This window comes from Adelges cooleyi, unplaced genomic scaffold, assembly GCF_023614345.1.
Source record: "Adelges cooleyi isolate 19-005CV unplaced genomic scaffold, UGA_ACOO_1.1 ACOO_flye_CR_arks_rails_tigmint_CR_PRNA_30, whole genome shotgun sequence".
Lineage (NCBI taxonomy): Eukaryota > Metazoa > Arthropoda > Insecta > Hemiptera > Adelgidae > Adelges > Adelges cooleyi.
The window spans coordinates 13,593,367-13,610,087 of record NW_026095971.1 but is presented as its reverse complement, the minus strand read 5'-3'; the positions used below and the strand labels follow the sequence as shown (position 1 = coordinate 13,610,087).

The 16,721-nt window shown below is 28.3% G+C and overlaps 1 protein-coding gene across 1 annotated transcript; it reads left to right on the top strand.

Annotated features, from left to right (window-relative positions):
• The first annotated feature begins 1,079 nt into the window (after positions 1–1,079).
• Positions 1,080–15,872, top strand: LOC126838890 (protein bicaudal C homolog 1). The gene is made up of 15 exons (XM_050573667.1): positions 1,080–1,431; positions 3,325–3,368; positions 3,609–3,678; positions 8,296–8,375; positions 8,628–8,840; positions 9,638–9,883; positions 10,432–10,650; positions 10,713–10,881; positions 11,480–11,842; positions 12,109–12,177; positions 12,288–12,377; positions 12,467–12,576; positions 13,783–13,972; positions 14,042–14,161; positions 15,023–15,872. The coding sequence occupies exons 1-15, from the start codon at positions 1,206–1,208 to the stop codon at positions 15,127–15,129; spliced, it is 2,316 nt and encodes a 771-aa protein (XP_050429624.1). The 5' UTR covers positions 1,080–1,205; the 3' UTR covers positions 15,130–15,872.
• The last annotated feature ends 849 nt before the right edge of the window (positions 15,873–16,721 follow it).

The window sequence follows — 16,721 nt, the reverse complement described above, 5'->3', positions numbered from 1 at the left end:
TGAAGATTCAATATATAGCATGTTTATTATTGAAAATTTAAATACTTATTAAGTCTTAATTATTTATCTTAAATAAATTTAAAATTAAAAAATAATGTATTTCAATAGTGGCACAGTAAGTACTTCGTTTATGCAGTATGACAATAGAGTATAGACACAAAAAATGATAAAACAGACTCTTCAAGTTTTATGAAATTTTAATTTTATATCATCTAATTGAACTATTAGATATGAATCACAGGTACTTACTATATAGGGTGATTAATTAACTATGATCCAGACAATGTCTGCGAAGATATTAAAATGTTTTTAATTGCTATACTTTTACATTAGTATGCCTAATTTTGGTATATTTTCCAAAAATATGTGGAAGAAAAAAACCTCATCCCATATATGTTAAAACCTTATGAACTTGAGCTTTTTAAATAGTAAGTAATAGTTTGGTAATATTATAGTAGTAGCAGTAATAGTTACATAAATATTTTATTAACTTTTTAAATTAAGAATAATTTGTTGACCATTTTGACAGGTTTTAAATAATTACTTACAAAGTTTAAAATTTAGGACAGGAGGAAGGGTGACGTGTAGTTTTTTTTTATTTGTGCACATTAATCTATTGCACTCAGCGTCGCTCCTTCAATTTTGAACTCTAGTAACTTTAAAAGTAATTATTTAAAACTGATTATCGACCAGTCAACATTTTCAGAAAATTATTCTATATTTAAAAAGACGATAAAATATGTACATTACCTTTTAAAATCTTAAGTTCATAAGGATTTAACTCATAAGTGATGGGGTTATATTGTTGAAAATGTATTAAATTTAAGCTATCTAATAACTTAAAAATTATAAAAAAGATTAACTTTAAAAAGTATAATATCTTTTAAAGTATTGACTGGGTCATAACTCATTGTTAACCAATCACTCTGTATAGAAGTATAGTTATAACACCACAAAGGAGTTGCGTGGCATTTATTACGACAATATCTTATGTTACACACCCCTTCCACTCTTAATATTATTTATTTTACATTCTTATTTTTGTTCCAATAACAGTGAACTTCCAATTTAGATTTAAAAATGTACGCACAGTCGTTATCTCTCGATAATCTAATACACAGGTAGGTAGGTACCGTACGGCAACTCTGGACGTCCCGGTTATTGTACTCAAATAGACAGTAAGTTAAGCTACTAGCTAGTGTAAAATGACTAACAGCACAGCAAACAGCATGGCCGCTATGTCCTCGGCCGCCAGCTCGGACACTATGTCTGAGGTGTCGGATTCCGGAACTGGAACGTCGGGAAGGAGCTACAGCGATAGCCGGGAAGAAATGCACAATCTGGCAAATTCTTTGGGCCTAGAGTCAGCCGAGGACTTAGCTAAGGAACGGTTCAAAGTCGATAGGAAAAAGCTCGAGGCCATGTTACACTGTAAGTTAACCGTTGTATTTCTTACTTATAATATGCAAACAACACATAATAGTTAAAGAGCATACGTGTATACTACGTTGCTTACTTGTTAGAAAACAACAATCTTATGATATTCATTTCTATAACAAAAAAAAAAACTGGGAAACCCATAAAAACATGTTTGAAATTGAGGTTAATTAAGGTAAAAATACAATTCTTTTAAAAATATTTTGAAGTTAAGTTATGTCTTATGGAACGGTGTAAGCGTTTCGTTCCAGGAACAATATTTTATTTTGTTTTAATATTGTACTAAATACCGGGATTATCATTTTTGATCAATTAGTCAGTAAATAAACTCATATGATAACATACTATTAACCATTAATTCGATATTTGTTGAAATTATAAAAAATAATGAACACTTTACTTTTATGTAAACATTTTTGCCCCACGCAATTTTTTTTTCGTACATATCAAAACTCCCATACAATAACAATAATTATAATTGTTATAAAATCTTAATTGATGATTTATGATAAATTAAGATGATTAGGTGATTTTGGTTGTATAGGCTTAGGTATAACATTTAACTATACAGCAAGATAATCAATTTAAAATGATCTACTTTTTTTTTCTTAAAATAATAAATTACAATTTGTAGTTTTTCTATTCAAAAAATGTTTGGTTTATGTTATTTTACAACATAATGTAATTTATTAATATTTACCACAGCGCTATCAACTTTGAAACGTAAATGGTACTTAACGTTTATACTTAATTATCTTATTAACTTTTGAAATTTGAATTTTCTGACTATTTTTACTAGGCCAAAACCTATTTTTGATATTTTAATAAAAAACTTTTAAGTTATTAAAATTTAAAATAAGGATGAAAAGGTGAATGCTGAGTATAATGCGTGTAGATAAAAATTACATCACCCTTTTTCCGCTTTACATTTTAGGCATTAAAAATAAGTATTTAAAATTAAAAACAGATTATTTGTAATTTTAAATATAGACGCTACAATTTACAAATATTGTTGGCGGTCTTGCTGTGGTGTTTTCACAGCTATTCCATTGAAAAGCACAGGGGAAGAAGGGCGGATAGTAGTCCTATTATGACAATTTTTCAGGAGAGCGAAAACAAAGTTAGTTTGCAAGTATAAATCCAGTGGCGTAATTTGGTCATATTTGTGGGAGGGGGGGGGATTAAAATAAATTTCATAAATTTTACTCATCACCCCTCCCTCCCCCAATTTTTTTTTGTATGTATACCATTGTCTATATGCCAGCCGTTTTTAAAGCGCTAAGTTGGCCCTATTATAACCTCTCTTTCACCAAATAGATATCAACATTTAATAGTAGCCCTAATAGACCATTTATTGGTGTCATTATCTAGAAATTGAAAAAAAAGGACTACTACCCTTCTTCCCCTGTGCCCTTCAATTTCTATATTAAAAAAGAACTAAAAGTCGCGGTGTTAACACCCTGTAAGCGAGCGCTTGGAAATTAAATATACTTAATAACTAGTATAATAATATACTAGATAAATAATGTAGGTAATCAAATTTATTATTACCGTACTACTAGATTTTTAAATTAAGAAAAAAGTTTCTACCACTCTCAGGGTGATGCCATATTTTGGTTTTTGACTGCAGATCGGTAGGGTAAGCTATATCTAAAAAACTTGGACATAATTTTTCGAAAAGTTTAGAGTACCGTATTTTTTAGTTGAAAATATCATAATTTTGTATGATATTTTTATTGATTTTAAAAGAGATATGGGTTCAGTGTACGATTTTTGATACATATAGACTAATACTCTACATCCTAGCTATACTTTAAATAATTTATTTTAAAAATTCATGTTCAATATAATTTAAACCAGTTTTTAACTAAATCTTTCTGTATTTAGGTGATGGAGAAGACGGGATAACGGCAGTCAATTTCTTTCAAAAAGTAATTTTTAGTCAAGTTTTTTTTTTATGTTAAAGTCTTAATGACGGAGTAAATTTGTGATATTCAGTATATTTGGTTTAATTATCATCAGTATGTAGCTTAATCCATCGTAAGACGATTCAGTTAAATACTTTGTAGAAATTTCGAGTGGTATTATTAATTTACTTTTGTTATGGAGATTATAATACAACTTGTTTTTATTTAATTATTCTATAACTAACTGTTGACATTTACATTTAGGTAATGACTGATACGAGAACATTAATACTTTGGCCGACAAGACTTAAAATTGGAGCAAAGTCAAAGAAAGGTACTTGTATAGTTGATATTTTTGGATTACCGGAAATAAAAATCATATTATGCTTAATTATCGGTAATTTACCTTGTAATACCTTAGAGATTTTATATCGACTCTGGATAAATTTAAAATGGTTATTGTAAAAATTATTTAAATTTAGTGTAGTTTTTATTAGAAGTTAGAACATTATTTTAAAATTGTTAAATATTTAGGTTGTCAATTGAAAAAGGGGGATTGTTAATGAATGTATTAGAAAATCTATAAACAAAAACATATACTAGGAATTTTTAGATCTGTAGGGATAATGATATATAGTTGCTAATCCTCTTGATAACAATTAATCCATTAGCACATGGTCTAGTTCTAACTGAAACCTACCCAAGAAGACACACATTTAAAATGTAGCTATTATTCAATAACTGACATATTATTATAAAAAAAAAAATGTATACGATTTAAGTGTAATATATGATTTTATAAATAAACAAATAAATTAATAATAATTACTTCTTAATTGTCACTAACAGTTTTTGGAGCAAAATATTATTTTCTCATTTCAAATATTACTAAGTCGGAAATGTTCGCAAAAATAAATAACATAATGTCTGAAAGATTATTACTTAATAAGTTAAAATATATTATAAAATAAATACATAGGTCGTATGGGTGTCCCTCGAATTCGGCTATGGCTAGTCTAACTTTTATTGTTGATTTTCAAGAAATTAACAGGATGTTAAATAAGTTTAGAAACTTTTTCCATTTGATTACTAAAGGAACCAGTTTCCAAACTAATGCAACACCTAACATTAATCATAATACTTACTTATATCCTAAAAGATAGACTAAAAATCCTGAATTTTCAAACTAGAAGAGGGTATGGTTTTTGGGTAGTTATTCGTTACCGCTATTATTCAAACAGATTCTATTCCCATTTCGTCCTATTTCTTCTTCTTCATGTAGCTTAACGGGCCATAAAAGCCCAACGCTGCCTTCATGAGATGGTTTCTTGACGAATTCGCTATCCGGGACGGGTCGTCAGTCTGTCGCCGGGTAGGGGGATGGCGGCACTTTTTCACTGGACGATTGCTCTTCTAGCAAGTGGAGCGTCCGTAACCGAGTGTCGAACCAGCGACAGTGAGCGCTAACACATTGCCGCCTTACCCACTCAGCCACTCCTCCATTTTTCCTCCGTCAATTTACCTGAAGAATTAAGTTCGTGAGTTTTCACATTTGGGTATAGGGCTAGCTATGCCGTTGAACTCTGCATTCTTGATTCATAATTTAAAACTTAAGCCGCTGGGGGCTTTGCACCTATCCCCCCTTCTGTTGCCAAAGGCAATAAATTGTGTACTAATGATAGTTACAGTGTGATTTTTATATAATTAAGTACTTATTTCCTAAAATAAAGCTACCTTTTTTATATTTATATCAAAATTAAAAAAGTAGCTTAATAAATGTATTTAACTTAGCCTAAGATTTTTTTTAGAGTAAAAATATAATTGAACTTCAAAAATCATTTTCTAAGTAGGAATTTGATTTACTCTAAGGTAATATAGTCTGGTGATTGAAGTTAGATAATCACACTGTTCTTCTCCTGTAAGAAAAACGGAATAAGATTGTTATTTTAGTTTTTATCAATCATTTTAGTCAATCACAAGCATTAATCCCGCGGAAATACATGCAAATCAACTTTAAACAGCTTACATCCATAATTATTAATAATAACATAGTAGTGTGTATGGTATAATATAATATTATACTTTATTATAGTAGCAACTAACAAAAAAAAATATATATATATTGATTTTATTAAATAATAACCGGTAAAAATAGTTTTCATAAAAGTGAAAAAGTCCCTTTGTAAACTAAAAGAGATAATCGCATGACTTGTCTGTACGCTATATTCTGCGGATGACCTTATCGAGACCATTGTGTGTTTGTTTAATATAAGCTAAAAATACCAAGCCATGCCTACAAAGACCTTCCCCCGTTTTTTACAGGATTCGTAGATGGTTTAGTGACCAGCTATATAACGGTGTATATAGATAAAAAACATTAAAAATCTGTATCTTAAAACAAAATGTGTCGGACGCGCGTTCATTTCGTTTAATTATACGGTGACTATAAAGTGGCAGGTTTAAATTATTAATTTTATTCTTAATTTATACTAAATTATATATTTGTGATTTTATTTTATTTTATTATGTATAAAATCATAAATATGTCTCGTATTCTACAAATATTGGCTCAAATAAAACGACCTGAGAACGATGTAAAATTTTTAAAATATCAACCACAGCAAATGTACTTTTGGTCCACGAAAGATGAGACTTTGTGGGTTGAGATATTAAACACAGAATACAAAGCTCACAAAACTCAAGGTATGCTATATTATAAATATAATATTATACACCTAGGCCGTAGAATTATAATACTATACATATTATTTATAAACCTAGAATTTGTACAACTTGACACTCACATAATAACTATAAGTAATACATTTTATTATTATTTTTCGACTTAAAATCGAATTTCTAATTAGTTGTGTTGCCATTTTTATACGTAATATGTATTATCTTATGCATTTAGGTAATTTATTAAATATTAATACTAATTTATTTATTATCGGCATGGGTAGATTACGTTTTTGTACGTAATTTATTTTCAATTTGTTATACATAATATTGTTGTACACATTTGTATTTTTAAAAATTGTGGGTGATTAATTTAACATAAGCCACTCCTTTCCTCGAAAAATAATTGTGTAGTTTTTTTTTATGACAATATTTTTAATTATTTTATTTTCATATCATTATGTAATTTACAAATATTTATCTTTTACAGTATTTTTGGACTTTAATTTTTTAAATCAAGAATAGTCTGCTTAACACATTTTAAATTTGTTGATAACCATTTATTAAATAATTCGTAGGTAATAATTGCTCTTAAAGTTATTAGCGAAAAGTGTAGATCAGTAGATGTGTAAAGAGTGGTATTTAAAATTTTGTAAATTATTTTCCTCGAAAATGAGCAAATGGATCATCCTGTTTAAAATCATTTTTCCGTTTATTTTACATCCTAGTGTGTACGTAGTTGTAAGTTGATGTAATTGTTGAAATTAATATTATTTTAATGCGTCTCTAATAAAATTAAAAAAACTTTTTATCGGTATTTAAATACTGCAGTACTAGTAATAAATGTATTACTGGTATTTAGGACATTTTTCAATATTAGTATACCTTTTCAGTCGGTATTTTGGAGCATTGATTTTTAATTTGTCATAACCTTGTTTCAACCTGTTTTGAAGTCAATATCGAAACTTTGGTATTCGTTTACAATACCGTTACCACTAGTTTTCTTAAAATCTATAAATTAATACCAAATTCCAAAAACATTTTTGTTAACCTATGCTGTATGATAACATAATGCTCAGATATGATTAGTACACTTTTTGGAAATTGAATTAGCAGTATCCTGTAGTTAGCAGTTTACCAAACATTGCTATTATAGAGACTAGTTATAATATTTGCAATACATTTCAAACTTGAATGTTGTCAGCGGTGGTTGTCTACACTTCACTTTACTTCCAAAAGAATACTATCAATGATTATAAATAACATAATCAATGATAATTGATACTAATAATGTGACGAGAGTTTTAACAACATTTTGATATTTTTAATATTAAAAATAAGCATAATTAATATACCATAATTATTTTATAATTTATAAGTAATACTGTCGACTATACAGATTCTATAGCAATGATCATGTTCATTTATTAAATGTACGTTTTTTAAAATAATTATGGCTTTATTTGTATTTTTTACAATAGATACAAACAATTGTACAATAAGTAAATTTATTAGAAATATAAATTAACAGTGAATGGTATGATAGGAAATCTCCAAATAGAAACACCTAGAATAACATGATTAAACTAATATAATAAAATTTTATATCTTAGGTCTCGGCATCATTTTCTTTTATTGCATCTGGGCGGGTTTTCAGGAAGATTAACTGATGCTAACTGTGTGACGAGTGTTGTATTGGAGTTTGAATTTAGTTATAATACATTTCAGCTGTTTCATTTGCTGGTTGGAAATTAAGGTTTGGTTACACCTATATTTACATATTGGCTTTGTCAATTGCCAACGTTTCGTAATAAAGCCTTAAAGATTAAAAATATAGGTGTATTCGAATATGTAAACAACTAAAAATATATAATTAATTTAATACATATTTTATTTAGTTATTCAGTATGAAGTTAAAAAAAGTTATTTAAAAACTTTTATAATTTTATTTGCACAACTTGTTATTATTTCTTAGTTATTATTTAAATGTGTTTATTATTATTAAATGTTAAGTGTATCTTTAGGCGGAATTTTGATTACTTATATACACAAATACATATATATATATCTTCTGTCTAACGACAGTTCGCAAATACTTACCTTCAACTTCATTTTAGTCGTAATTTTTATTTATAACTATATTCTTAGATAAAACTACAGTATTCATGTAAATTAACTGAGTAAAATGAATTCGTATTGTTAAAATTATAACTCGTCAATCATTCTGCTTCACTGATTAAATAATACAATAATAAAAAAACCGTTGTTTTAGACCCTCATGTTCGAATCGCTGGACTAGCAGATGATGTAAAAGCGGCCAAAATGCAGGTTATGAGTGTTTTGGATGATAGAGTGAGTACATATATTTAGTTGCATCAATTAAATCATAAGTTTAAAAATTTACCAAGTAAATTTGTTAAAAAACTAAAGGGGCTTAAGCGCCGACAATATCATAACAAAATGTGCACACTTAACGTATGGTATGGAGCGTATACAATTTGGAGGATGCTCATTTCAGAACTTAAGCCCAAGACTATTCTCTTAAATGTGCCTTTGATTTATAGTAATTATTATTTATCTCATAATTTTATTTTTAATTTGTAGAGCAATCGCGTGACAATGAAGCTGGACTTAAGCTACACTGACCATTCTCATATTATTGGTCGGGGAGGTCTGACAATTAAACAAGTAATGGAAAATACTGGATGCCACATACACTTTCCTGATTCAAATAGAACAAGCTTATTAGAAAAAAGTAATCAGGTTTCTATTGCTGGTAACTGTGGTGCCGTTGAAAGAGCTAGAGCACGTGTTCGGGTAAAATGATATTTTATGTCTTCTTAATAGCTGTTATTATAATTTATTCATTATTCAAATAATATTATTGATTTTCAACGTTATGCCTTTACTGGATTTAAAATAAATAGGTACCAAGTCCATCTAATATGTAAATAATAGTCTGTAGGCTGTTATCATTAACACAAGTTATACCAGTTATTTTGTACTTAAAAAGTATATTAGAACAATTAGCGCAACCTCTTCCATGTTATAATTCCTTACACATTCCTTCACAGTCCTTTAAACATTGTTATTATACACCTTCATGTACCGGCACTATTAATTACACTTGGATCTATCTACACTAATCTGTCTTATAGTCGTTCATATTAATTCAGGTTTAAAATTAAGCAGGTGTAGTATAATAATAGACAATACCTAGTCTATAGTATAGCAGTATCAAAATTAGTGTAAACTTAAATTTTAAGCTAAACCGGTGAGAACGAATATTACCCATTTTATTTCCCTACTTTCGTTTAACATGTTTTAAACCATCTTAATTTATTCTCTCTCATCTTTTTTGCTAATGACGCCATTCCCAAACTTTTAAATAACAGTTTCCTTTTACTTTAACAAATGACCTCATTCAACCACACTTAATTCTCTACTCGACACGTTGTCTTTGATTCCTTAATTATTTTGCAAATTGTAATACCGTTTCTAAGTATTTAAACTTCTCTATTATCGACTATTGAAGGTTCTTTACCTACTTCGTATATTACTCTGTACAACTATTATTAATTTATAAATTTTAAATTTATAAACTTTATTTTTAGGAATTGACTCCATTGATATTTTGTTTTGATTGGCCAAACATTGGAACTGTTCAAAATTATCAAGATCCGTCTAGCCAGTTTCCGTACATTGGCTCTATACAGGAGAATTACAATGTGCATGTTATGTTTCGTACGAGACCAAAACTCCATTCGACTATGGTAATGGTTAAGGGCCACGAATGGGATGTTGTGAGAGTTAAAGAAGCGACAATGCAACTCATAACGCACATGTGTGGTAACCTCGCAGTAAGGATAAAAACTATACTACGCATTTTATTTTATTTTAATAGAGAACTAAAAAGAGTCGGTGTTGGCATTGAAATCTTCAAAAAATATTAATAGTAACTAAAAATTCTTCGAGAAAATTTTTTTGGAATGTCAATATGAATATTAATTTTTTTTTCTATATTAACAAAACAAGCTGTACAATATTCACAATTAGTTTTTTTTTGTCGAGGATATGTAAATAGCTTGAACAATTAACATGCGAGGAAGCCACCCATTGGTAACACCTCAAGAATATTTTTTTAAAAAATATGTTTTTGTCTTAAAAATGTATTACTTAATTTATACATAGTTGTAGTATCTATTAGAAATTTACGTTTTGTAATAACGATATATACGAAAAAGTATCATTTTTCAGTTACCTAATGAAAAACAGCCTTTCAACCCTTTATTTAGACAATCTGATGTTTCGTTTTAAGTTAAAAAATAAATCCATGGTACTTTTCGTAAGGAACGGTGGTATGTACTCTGTTTATCACTCTAAAATATAATTACAAATCATGTTTCAGAATCAAGTCTTAATACTTATGGTTATGGAAATATCACCTCAACACCATAAAATAGTTATGGGACCAGGTAATGAAACGCTTAGAGCCATTACTCGTCGTACTGGAGCACAAATATTATTTCCAGATGCTAAGGATCCTAATATACCTTCTATAAAAAAGAGTAGTGTTACCATCACCGGTCATATACATAATGTCTACGCGGCCCGTCAAATGCTTATTGTAAGTATTTTTTTACACATTTCATTAACCATGAGTAGGTAAATTGAACATTTTTCTTTTAGGGCTCATTACCATTGCTTCTCATGTTTGACATACCGCAAGACGAAATGGTACTAACCCACGAACAAATCGAAAGCGTAATGCAACGTTTGGACATACATATATCACTTAGACATAAAGCTAGTCAAAATATTTACACGGTTTCAATAAAAGGTTTTGAAAGATCTGTGGGTAAGTCAACCAAATTATTAATAAATTATCGTATGGTTATTAAATATTTTTCACACAACTTGAACAGTTTTAAAGAGTTAAAATAAAAATGTATTGGTTGTATAAGCAACCTGCAACGTTATAAGAATAAATTTAATTAATTAATATCCAACCGATCATGGCGAACTATACTTTACTTGGAACTCCGAACAAATGTATTAAACCCTCTTTAGTATTTACCATAATACAGCATTAAGAATTACGGTATTGAATATTGATTAAAAATATACTCTTTTTAAAAGATTGTTTATTTTTTCTTTTTGGGAGGGGGACGTTGAAGATCTCTGCTACGCTATTGAGGAGGATAATAGATAGTCTCTATCTCTTGACAGTCGCCTTGCCAGACAGAGAGACCAACCATAGTCGAGTGTCGAAACGCAGTCGAGTGATTTATTCCTTAAAATGACTATAAATAGAGAATTTTTTTACGAACTTAATATGTTTAGTACTTATATAATATGTTATTGCTTGAATAGTAATCATTTTATCATACATGATGAAAAAATACCATGTGAGCCATTGGTTTATAAAATACCTGTAAGTTTTTATTATGTTTTAGGTAACATTTATGAAGGGCGAAGATGTTTATTGGGTGGTACAGGAGAAAGAATAGCGCCAAATATACCAAATACATATAATGTGTCAAATGAAAACCCATCATTTTTGATTTCCAATGGAGAGTTCTATGGTGGTAATCGCTACCCCAACAGACCTTTTAATAATTTAGGAGGATTTAATAATTTTACTAATTTCGCTGGTCCGATGTCATCGTCATGTCGTAACAGTGTAGTTAGCTTACCTTTAGTGGGTAGTCATGGTAATATTCCTCAAATTAACGTTTTGGGACCTAGGATCCAACAACTGGCCAATGATTTAAAAATGGACAATTTATCAACCAACAACAATCACATAGGAAAATCAAGTATGAGTTATTTTTATGTATATAGTTTTTATACATATAAGTTAATAATAGGGCCACTTCACTGGAAGTCACGCATGTTTTGTACATATATATTTACTCGGATGTATGTATACTCATTTTTATTGTATTTATAAAGATTTTTAATCATTAAATAAAAAAAAACTTTTGATGATTAAAAAAAAAAAGTTGATATCACTCTTAAACACTCAAAATGAAATTCAAGTTATAGTTTAAGTCCATAATATATTTGTATTATATGATTTTAGCATTTAATTATATGCAAGATTCGGCCAACTCTTCGCCAAATCAAAGTTTACTATCAAATGGCGATTTAGGTACGTATGAAATTTGTAGTCAAATCAGGCAGCATTTTTTTTCAGTCTATAGTAATATTTGTAATTGTAATTGCGAATTCTTTTTTACCTGTTGTTGTGCTATTTTATAGAACCCGAAATGTTTGAAAATCGTGCCCCTGGTTTTCGTAGACAGCCAATCAATTATGATTACCAAAATTTGAGAGTTACTGCAGCCCAAGGTAAATTATAACTTATAAGGTTATTTGCAAATTTGAAATTAATACATATATGTCTAAATATAATTAAAAATATATATTCTGATTTATAGTATCTCAGGTAAAACCTAATCGTTCGGAAATTAGAGTTCCAACATCAGTGTGGTCCGGTTATGGGTTCAGTCAATCTAGCCCGTCCGCTTTGCTCAAAGGACAACGAGAGGTAAAATTAGTTTTCAACCAAATTTCCAATTTAAATTCAACACAATAATTTTCTCTCATATTTCTAATTATAAAATATCTTCACGTTGTCAGAATAATAACTAAGATATTACTCTTATATTGATATGCAACATGACATAACATAACATGTTGTATTTTGTATTATTCATGTTTCTTTGCTTTATAACTATAAAAATCACTTTTCTCACGTCCTCTAAACTGTTCGAAGAATATCAATTCCTTAAAAGATATGTCATAGCCCAGAACTAAATTCCAATAAATTTGCTAAAATACTGCGCGATGCGCATTATAATGCATTTAGATCATACCATTCTAGAGAATCAAATCTGCTTAATAATAATTAATATGTGCACAGCATATTTTATCTACATCATTAGATCATAGATTTATTATTTTAGAGACAATTTGTTGTGGTTTTCTTTATCGCAATTCTTATCCCTTGCAAAAAGGACTGCACAGTGATCTGAGAATAACATTTAGGTAGCAGTAATAGAAATTATGAATGTTGAAAAATTACAATTTTTTTTCAGGATTTCATTAAATATTAACACAAATAAAACAAATTAAATATTACAAGTGTAAACATAAGTTGACACTTGTAATAGGAAGTTAATAGCTATTGCAACTAAGCAAATTTTGGTTTTCCAGTTATTTTAAATGCTTAAATTATTTATTGATTTTCTCTACACTAATTAAAGAGTGAATTTGTCAAACGTTCTTCAAGTGGCAAAATATAAAAATTGATCTTTATAATTTGATTTGTATTTTATCCATTGCTGGAAACACTTTAACATATTTTTAAGTGTTAAATATGATTGTTTTTTTTATAAATAACTATTCATCACTTGAAAAATGAAAAAAATTGTTTCCAGTAAAGAATAAAATACAAATCAAATTTAAAGATCAATTTTTATACTTTGGAACTTGGAGAACGTTTGAAAAATTCACTTAAATTTGTCTTATTAATTTTACTTTCTTATTTGTCTCCATAAATTCAACTTATTCAAATCACAACTCTCTATATTCTCGTATTATATTATTGATTTGTATTATAGTATTTATAACAAATATTAAAAATGTAATACATTCATAAAGTAAAAGTAAAAAATACCTAATGGGTCGATTTTACCAATAATCAATAGTAATATGCAATGCAAAATAATTTATAATATTTTTTCTGTTTTAGAATGAACAAAATATATGGAGCAATAATTCGCCTGAAACAAACAATGAGAATACAATGGCAGAGTTAATTCCTATGGAAATGAGTAATCACTTAGACGCTACGCCTACTTCGACTGTTTCTAAGATAACGTCATCTTCATTTGCTGACTTGCCTTCTCATTTGGCTATGCTTGGTTTAGATAAGTACATAAGTGAGTATTTGGCGATTGAATTATGACAAACATTAAGTGACTCGATTAAAATATTTGTTAAAATTACAGATTTATTTAAATCTCATGAAATCGATTGGACCACTTTTAAGACGTTGACAGAGAGTGATTTAAGAGAGATTGGTGTTACAGCATTGGGAGCGCGTAGAAAAATATTGCTGTCCATTGCTGGTAAATTATACATTACATAAAATACCTTTCATTACCATAGGTAGAAATTTGAGAAAAGCTTAGTCTCTTTAAAAAGCTGTAGTTTTTTGTACAGTTAATTACTAAAATAATGACTAAAAACTACATTTTCTTAGCCCTTCTTAAAATTTCTGCCTATAATGTATAATAACAGAAGAGTCACTTTTGTTGTTGTCTAGATATCCAGATCTTAATATAATAACCTAATATATTAAGTTCTAACACTGATGAAATTCCAACTATTGTATTCTACTATGGTTCTATCCTTACAAGCTATTTACGGCATTTTTTATGTTTCAATAATACTTTTCTCAAATTTATGCGAACTTTTATCACCAATTCATATTAATACAATTTTATTAATTAGATTCATAATTTAAATTTTGATATAGTTCGAAAAAAACAATGTGCAATTTTTGAATTAGGGAAGACCAAATCAATAAAAAAAAAAAATTTTAAACTCATATGACTGAAAACTCCACCAACAAGACTCAGCTTATGTTCTTTATTTTACCAGAAGCAGTGATGTAACGACAGGTGTAGGTCAAAAGATGTGATTATTTATTCTTTAAAATCTATTATCTAAAAGTTAATTTTGTTTCCTAACTCCAAAATATATTCTAATTAGAATCGTATATTAAGTTATTAATTGTACTTTAAACTCACCCAGTACAACAGCTTTCGCATCTAAATAGGCTAGGGAAAAACTCCGCATTATTCTGAATGACAAGTATATAATTTAAAAAAAAATTATAACGTGCTAAAATACATAATTACAGTTCTGTATAACCATAACAAGTAATGGTTATTTATTCATGGTATAAATTACTTTACATTTTTTAGAATTAAACAAAAGATGCCCAGTTGGTGGATTGTTTGGTATTAGTCCAGCTCCAGGAGCAGAGAGAAAAAGTCCTGCGTCTAATAACAGTCCTTCAGACACGTGGTAAATCAAAAATATATAACTGCATGTTGAGTAACTTATAATAATTTTTTATACTAAAAAATTGTAAATTATTATTATTTAAATTATTTAGAAACTCAAAAGTGGGTTTTAAACAATTTTTTTCATTATAGAAAATATAAATAGGTATTAAAAACTTATTATAATAACATAACTAACTACAGATTTATTTAAAACATAACAAAACTTGTAATATTTTAGTAACAATTACCCTTTATATATTGTCTTCGTTCGATACTAGTATATTATTAAGTTGTAACCAAACATTTCTTATGGCTTTTATATTCCTACCTACATATATTATACATTTAAATATCCTACCTACCATTTTTTAAAAATTATTCCCAAGTGTATTTATTTATATCGAACTATGCTTTATGTTATTTTATTTCTAAAAAACCGTATTAATGTTGAATTTTTTATGCGATCGTCAATGTTATTGTTAGGCGCATTATATGTTTGTTATTATTTTAATAATGGTCGATCGTTGGTAAAGTATGCAGAGCGATAGACAAGAAACATTTATAACTTATAACAACTTGTGGAAATATTTTGATTTATGATTTTTTCAAAACCATTTATTGTATCCATTATTATTCATTATGTTAATTTGAGTTCTATATTATCTTATCTTATTATTTTTGTTATGTTGTTTACTTAATTATTATTATACATTTTTTTTTTGAAACTAAAAATTTATAGTATACCTATTATAGGCCTTTAAATGGTATAAAAATACAATTATGTTTTTGTACATTATTATTAATATATACATAATAAACAAATTACGTAAAAATAATAAATTTAATCAAATGTATTTTTATTATTAAAAAAGTTGTTGAGGGTTGGTCGCATGCATACCCCTTGGATCCCTTCTTCGATTATTTAAAACTAGATATAAGTTAATTGATAATAAACAAAACTTTCTATAAGATACTATTAAAAAGCCAATACAGTTCGACCAGGGATAGTGGGATCTGAAAGATCACAAATCTTAACAGGAAACAAAATACGCTTCAACACGAATCTATAGTTGGTATACCGTTCATGACCTTTCTTACTGCTTCAGATTTTTCTCTCCTCATGACATACCCAAATCATGTCGATGTCAGTTAATTTTCTCTTATTTCGTTCGCAATCTAAGCCTATGGTACCTTAAATGTATTCGTTGCTTATACTATCATCCTTCGTCACTCCACTCATCCGCCTAACCATTCTCATTTCCGCTACTTTCATTCCTTGTTTTATTTTTCTGTCTACCGCCCAACACTCCGAACCATACAACATAGTCAGTCTCACCACACTCTTGTAGAAATTGTCTTTAAGTCTCGTTGGAATTTACTTATCTCATAAAACACCTGACATGTATCATACACATATTTCATGCAATCAAACCTTAAATACTAAAACCTAGGTTTTGCTCGTTTTTAGGTATTAGGTAATTCAGTTTTAGTTAACAGGAATAATAAATTGGATCTGAAGAAATTTTGTCAACAAATTACATGGGGATAACAATACGTACCTATTTTGATTTTTGAAAATATTTTAAAATTATCAGTGAATACATTAATATAGTTT

Bases quoted from the DNA above. Each gene is read 5' to 3' on its own strand.
- LOC126838890 (XM_050573667.1), top strand. From the start codon at position 1,206: ATGACTAACAGCACAGCAAACAGCATGGCCGCTATGTCCTCGGCCGCC. The intron at 3,369-3,608 runs GTAATTTTTAGT...ATTTACATTTAG, and splicing joins CAGTCAATTTCTTTCAAAAA to GTAATGACTGATACGAGAAC. The intron at 9,884-10,431 runs GTAAGGATAAAA...ATCATGTTTCAG, and splicing joins ACATGTGTGGTAACCTCGCA to AATCAAGTCTTAATACTTAT.